The sequence below is a fragment of the Anastrepha obliqua genome, chromosome 3 (genome assembly GCF_027943255.1).
Source record: "Anastrepha obliqua isolate idAnaObli1 chromosome 3, idAnaObli1_1.0, whole genome shotgun sequence".
NCBI classification, from domain to species: Eukaryota; Metazoa; Arthropoda; class Insecta; order Diptera; family Tephritidae; genus Anastrepha; species Anastrepha obliqua.
The window spans coordinates 68,451,917-68,458,014 of NC_072894.1; the positions used below are offsets into that span (position 1 = coordinate 68,451,917).

General features: G+C 43.4%; 3 protein-coding genes across 3 annotated transcripts; all 3 read right to left on the reverse strand.

Moving 5' to 3' along the window:
* Positions 1–358: 358 nt before the first annotated feature.
* Positions 359–1,093, reverse strand: LOC129242051 (uncharacterized). The gene has a single exon (XM_054878611.1). The coding sequence runs from the start codon at positions 1,091–1,093 to the stop codon at positions 359–361; it is 735 nt and encodes a 244-aa protein (XP_054734586.1).
* Positions 1,094–1,906: 813 nt separating this feature from the next.
* On the reverse strand, positions 1,907–3,050 carry LOC129242706 (uncharacterized). The gene is made up of 2 exons (XM_054879503.1): positions 2,098–3,050; positions 1,907–1,935 (listed from the first exon to the last, which is right to left on the reverse strand). Coding segments are annotated over exons 1-2 (855 nt in total). The 5' UTR covers positions 2,951–3,050; the 3' UTR covers positions 1,907–1,933.
* Positions 3,051–3,107: 57 nt separating this feature from the next.
* On the reverse strand, positions 3,108–5,563 carry LOC129242052 (uncharacterized). The gene is made up of 2 exons (XM_054878612.1): positions 3,317–5,563; positions 3,108–3,206 (listed from the first exon to the last, which is right to left on the reverse strand). The coding sequence occupies exons 1-2, from the start codon at positions 5,561–5,563 to the stop codon at positions 3,108–3,110; spliced, it is 2,346 nt and encodes a 781-aa protein (XP_054734587.1).
* Between the last annotated feature and the right edge of the window lie 535 nt (positions 5,564–6,098).

Sequence of the window (6,098 nt, forward strand, 5' to 3'; positions counted from 1 at the left end):
TGCGGGAAGGATCAATAACGGCTATAAATCCATTGCGGGGAGAGTCCTCTATCCTTAATGCTGCGGGGAGAGTCCTGTATCCAACAATTGCCCAAAATAATGAAAACTTGCTGCTTTAATTGACAAAGTTACAATTTTTTCTCACAATATTTTACAAAAATGTTCCGTATTTATACACATTTCTTTACAAACAAAACCTACTTAACTCACAGAAAATTATAACAATTTAACAAAAGTTGAAAAACAATAAAGTATTTTATCTAATATTAAATTGAACTCAACATACCGCCGCCCTTGAACTATCTGAATAAGTTCAAAACAAAATATTAAAAAGAAAATGAAAAGCCTTGAAAAACATTTACGATAAGTTATTAGTTTCTTCATGAAATAAATCTCCTCTCGTTGGCAAAAGGCAAAGTTTGACTATAGGGCGAACCAATTCGCCATGCGGTGTTTTCAACGTAACTACTCTTACGCGTCCATCGGTGCCATGATGGCATTTGATCACTCGTGCAATCGTCCACTTCGTCGGAGGATTAGGCTCGTTGAATACAGCAACCACATCCCCTTCTTCAATGTTGCGTGAAGAACGAAACCATTTAGTGCGACGTTGTAAGCTCACGAGGTACTCGTCTCTCCAACGACGCCAGAAATGTTGTCTCATGGCAGAAATTGCTTGCCATCGCTGTCGAAGATTTCCACGAAACCCTTGACCCTCAGGTTCCGGTATTGACTTCAGCGGTTCACCGACTATGAAATGTCCGGGAGTTAAAACTTCTAAGTCACCAGCAGCTTCAGAGTTGTCACAGAGTGGACGAGAGTTTACGCAAGCTTCTATTTCAGTCAAAAGTGTGTTGAACTCTTCGTATGATAGTGGAACTTCTCCTAACACGCGTTTTAAATGATACTTAACACGTTTGACTCCGGTCTCCCAGTAACCTCCCATATGGGGTGCAGCCGGTGGATTAAATCGCCATTCGATATTCGAGTCCGCAAAGAAAGAGCGAAGTTTAATATCAGCCATGCACTGTTGAAATGCAATGCGCAACTCCTTCTCGGCTCCAACGAAATTTGTACCGTTATCTGATGCCATGACCTTACAAAATCCTCGACGATTGGTGAACCTTTTAAACGCATTTAGGAAAGCTGGTGTTGACAGGTCACCAACAAATTCGAGATGCATCGCACCAGTGCACATACAAATAAACGAACAAATGTAGCCTTTGGTAGCCTTAGCTCCTCTTCCTTGGGTGAATTTGTAGAGGTAAGGTCCAGCGAAGTCAACAGCAGTGTGAGTAAAACAACGGGCGTAGGTTGTACGAATGACAGGTAGATCACCCATGACTTGTGTGGTAAGATTGCGGTTCAAATAAGTGCATTTCACGCACTTATGGTATATATTACGGATCAAGCTACGAGCGCCGATAACCCAATAACGACGTTGTAAGACAGTTTGCATAATGCGGGGCCCAGCGTGCAAAGTGACCTTGTGTATTTCGCAGATTATTAACTTAGCAAGCGGACAATTCTTAGGCAAGATAATGGGATGCCTAACATCTGGAGCGATTTCATCGTTTTTTATTCTTCCTCCAACACGTAGAACACAAGTCCCATCCAGAAAGGGCTGCAGACGCAAAAGACTACTGCGAAGTGGGATTGGTCTTTTAGCGCTGCAAAGAGAAATTTCATTAGAAAAATAAAACTGTTGCGTATACCTTATTAGGCGAAGTTCAGCTTCAAATAACTCTTGGCAACTCGGTGTACCAAAACGCTTTATAACATTAAGCCGTCTGTTAGCCCGAATGTTAGTCAAAAAACGTAAAACATAGGAAATAACTCGACGCAGCTTAGAATACGATGAGTATTTTGTCATCACGGACCAATGATCTGTAGAATTAATCACATGGGCACGAATACTCTTTCGTATGCCCAGCTCTGTAGTGTGCTCTTTAGATTTTTTCTGCTTCCACAATTGTTCAGTGCTTTTCAGGGAAATAGGTCCAGCCCACCACAATTGATGACGTAATAATTCGGAGGGAGTTATACCTCTTGAAGCACAATCTGCAGGATTCTGTTCAGAACGAACGTGGTTCCAACATTCGGGAGGCAAAACTTCTTGAATATCAGCGACGCGGTTGGCTATAAATGTCACCCATCTGCTGGGGTGAGCTTGTAACCATGCCAATGTTATAGTAGAGTCAGTCCAAGCGAAAAGCGGATAACGGAGATCAGACCAGCAGTGCAGCACGCTTCGCACTAGTTTAGCAGCAAGATGAGCGGCGCATAATTCAAGACGTGGCAACGTTGTCGGCTTAAGCGGAGCTACCTTGGTTTTCGACGAAATTAATGACACAATAATGCTACCGTCGCTTTGTGTTGTTCGTGCATACAAAACGGCGGCGTAAGCCCGCTCGGACGCGTCTGCGAATACGTGCAATTGCGTAAATGACCCAGCTACTTCAGTACCAAACCAACGTTTCACCTTCAAATGTGCCAGTTTCTTGAGTTCTATGCGATGCTCCAACCACTTCGTTGCGATAGACTCAGGAATGATATCATCCCAACCTACCTTAGTGCGCCATATGTCTTGAAACCAAATTTTTGAATTTATAGTAGCGGGAGCAAGCAGGCCCAGAGGATCGAAGAGCGTACTTGCATCTGATAGAAACATGCGCTTGGTCAACTTAACTGGCGGTTCCCTCAAGTTAATAGCAAACGTGAGATAGTCTCCTTCTGTGTTCCAGATAAGACCTAAAGCGTGAACATCCTTATCGTCGACAATATAATGTGATATGTTCGTAGATGCATTAGAAATGCTTGCGATTAGCTCAGCGCAGTTCGATGCCCACTTACGAAGTTCAAACCCCCCTTCCCTCAATATTTCGGAAATATTTTGCTGCAACAATCGAAGTTCTTCTTTACTAGATGCACCAGTAAGTAGATCATCCATGTAAAAATCCTTGAGAATAACACTAACAGCCCTAGCACAATCATTCGACGAATCTCTTGCCGTCTGTTGAAGTGATCGGACAGCTAGATGAGATGCAGCTGCCACTCCGTACGTTACGCGAACCATGCGAAAATTTTGGATAGGCAGGGATGGGTGGCTACGCCATACGATGCGTTGCAAATCGGCGTGTTTTAAGGATACGCAGATTTGACGATACATTTTGGCGACATCTGCTGTTACAGCATAGCGGTGTGTTCTAAAGCGAAGTAAGATGGAGTATAAATCTTCCTGCAATTGGGGTCCTATAAATAATGCGTCATTCAGCGAATTTCCGGAAGTTGATTTTGCGGACGCGTTAAATACAACCCTCAATTTGGTCGTGGTACTACTTTCCTTTAAAACAGGATGATGAGGCATATAATACGTTGGATTCATAGTCTCTGACGCGACCTGCATATGTTTCATGTCAATGAGTTCATTCATGAACTCATTGTAGCGTAAACGAAGATCGGAGTCACAAGCGAGTCTTCTTTCAAGTCGTAACAAATTCCGGATAGCAAAGTTTCGCGACTCTCCCAGAGCTACATCGGGCTTCAGCGGTAATTCGACGACAAACCGTCCGTTAGGTTCCCTTCGATGCGTTGTTTCAAAATGGTCTTCACAGTAACGCTCCTCATGCGTAAGAAACGTTTTTTGCGGACCTTCCTCTAACTCCCATAACTTGTTCAATGCTCGATCCAAATGAACATCGCAATGTAACGACTGTAAGCGTGGCATATCAGGCTCAGATCCATTCACGCTTCCAAACAGAGTCCACCCAAAGACCGTCAGTTGAGCCATAGGAGCTCCAGATGGACCCTTACGAAGTTCTGTACAGATCAGTTGATCCATAACGTCCATTCCAATCAATATATCGACCCGTCCAGGCTTCATAAAATGGGGATCGGCTAAAAATAAACCTCGGATATGTGGCCACGATGAAGTAGCTATAGTCTGTGTTGGCAAGTCGCTTGTAATTTTAGACAGAATTAACGTTTTGACAGTAAAGCATTGATTTGTAGAGAAAGAAGAAAGAGAAAGTGATACTTCACCTCTAGCTCGTCCTCCTTGCGCTGACCCAATTCCAGTAATGTTTACTTCAGATGTTGATCGCGGCAGGCCTAAGCGTTGCACACACGCTTCGGTTACAAAGGAAGCATGTGATCCAGAATCGAAAAGTGCACGTGCGGGCTGCCAATTACCAGAACAGTCGCGTACCTTCACTAATGCGGTGGATAACAGCACAACTCTTTCTACAGCTATGGGTGGATTGGAGCTCGAGTTCAAGCATGAAGAAACGCGTGGAACGTCGACGCTTGCTGGAAATTCACAAGTTTTTGCGCTTACCTTTGATGTGGCGTCAGCAGCACATAACGAATGCGTCGCGTAATTGTTCACTGCGGTAACGGTCGTTGACTGCAAAGCACCGTGCAACAGAGTGTGATGACGTTGTTTACACATGCGGCAAGTGGAAGCACTGTTACAACGGTCTTTATAGTGACCTGAACTTAAGCAGTTGAAGCATATGTGTCCTTGCTTCACGAACTGTGATTTTGTAGACAAGTCCAATTCACGAAATTTTTCACAACTGTAAATTTTATGAGGTCCACTACAATATGCACACACATTACTTTGTTTTGATATCGTGTGGAACACATTTGTCGACTTGCTTGATGATGCAGTTTTAATCTTAATTGGTACTGATGTTGTTGACGACGAAAACATCGATAACGATCGGCATCTTATCTCTAAAAATGTTATTAGTTGCTCAAAAGATGGAGGATCATCACTAACGAGCGATAACTCCCACTGCTTACGCGTTTCGAATGCCAACTTACTGACGACCTCATGTACCAACCAATCATCCCAAAACTCAATCGGACGACCCAACGCTTTAAGCTCGCGAATATGCTGTTGGAACGCATCAATTACACCTTTGATTGCGTCAGCATTGTCATGCGTAGCTCTTTTAATTTCAGCCAACGCGCGAAGATGAGATTCCACAATTACACGAATAACCTTATACCGCGATGTTAATAGACCCCAAGCTTCAACGTAATTTGCGTCACATATTTTAAAACCACTGATAATTTTCAACGCGTCACCTTTCAAGCAGCTTCGGAGATAGTGCAACTTTTGTCCATCTGTTAAAGCAGAGTTATTATCAACTAACGAAGAAAACGCGTCGAAAAAACCAATCCATTCTGTAGAGTCACCGGAGAATGTGGGCAACTCCATTTTCGGTAAACGTATAACCGTGGACACAGATGCCTTTGTGGAGCTATCTTGCGAATTAGTACGACAATTTTTCACGCGGCTAAAGTTAGCTGAAGCTGTAGAGTACCAAGTTTCGGCTTGGATACGCACATTTTCTTCAATTTCAATAACATCGGCACCACACGTAATTTCTACAGCGTCTTGAGCAACGTTAAAACGAACCCACTGTTCACTCAATAACTGAAGATAGCTTGCAATATTTTCTGCATCCATAGTGAATGCCTCATCAATACTTTTTGCCATATACCGTTTAATGGCATTGAGAGCGGAATCGCGCGTTTTAGTGGAATTCGACATTTTTAATATGACAGAAAAGCAAACGACGGGTTTTTAGAATTTTCGCGATGTTAAATGCAGGAACGGCTGCACAAACGTACACACAATGCACAAAAATAATTTTCTTAATAATCGTTGCGCCTTTTGCTACGCGTATGTATGTACACAAGCGAATGCGTATATGCAAAAGGCAAGCGGAGTGACTATATCCGGCTCGAAGGACCAAAAATGTTGCGGGGAGAATCCTGTTCAAAAATGTTGCGGGGAGAATCCTGTGTGCGGCTACAAATCTGTTGCGGGAAGAACCAATAATGTTGCAGGAAGAAATTGATGCGGGAAGGACCAGTAACGTTGCAGGAAGAAATCGATGCGGGAAGGACCAATAACGTTGCAGGAAGAAACCGATGCGGGAAGGATCAATAACGTTGCAGGAAGAAACCGATGCGGGAAGGATCAATAACGGCTATAAATCCATTGCGGGGAGAGTCCTCTATCCTTAATGCTGCGGGGAGAGTCCTGTATCCAACAATTGCCCAAAATAATGAAAACTTGCTGC

Excerpts from the sequence above, each read along its gene's own strand:
- LOC129242051 (XM_054878611.1), bottom strand. The coding sequence starts at position 1,093 with ATGGCATCAGATAACGGTACAAATTTCGTTGGAGCCGAGAAGGAGTTG.
- LOC129242052 (XM_054878612.1), bottom strand. The coding sequence starts at position 5,563 with ATGTCGAATTCCACTAAAACGCGCGATTCCGCTCTCAATGCCATTAAA. Across the intron at positions 3,207-3,316 it reads GTACCACGACCAAATTGAGG|AACACACCGCTATGCTGTAA; the intron begins GTTGTATTTAAC and ends ACTTCGCTTTAG.
- LOC129242706 (XM_054879503.1), bottom strand. The coding sequence starts at position 2,950 with ATGGATGATCTACTTACTGGTGCATCTAGTAAAGAAGAACTTCGATTG.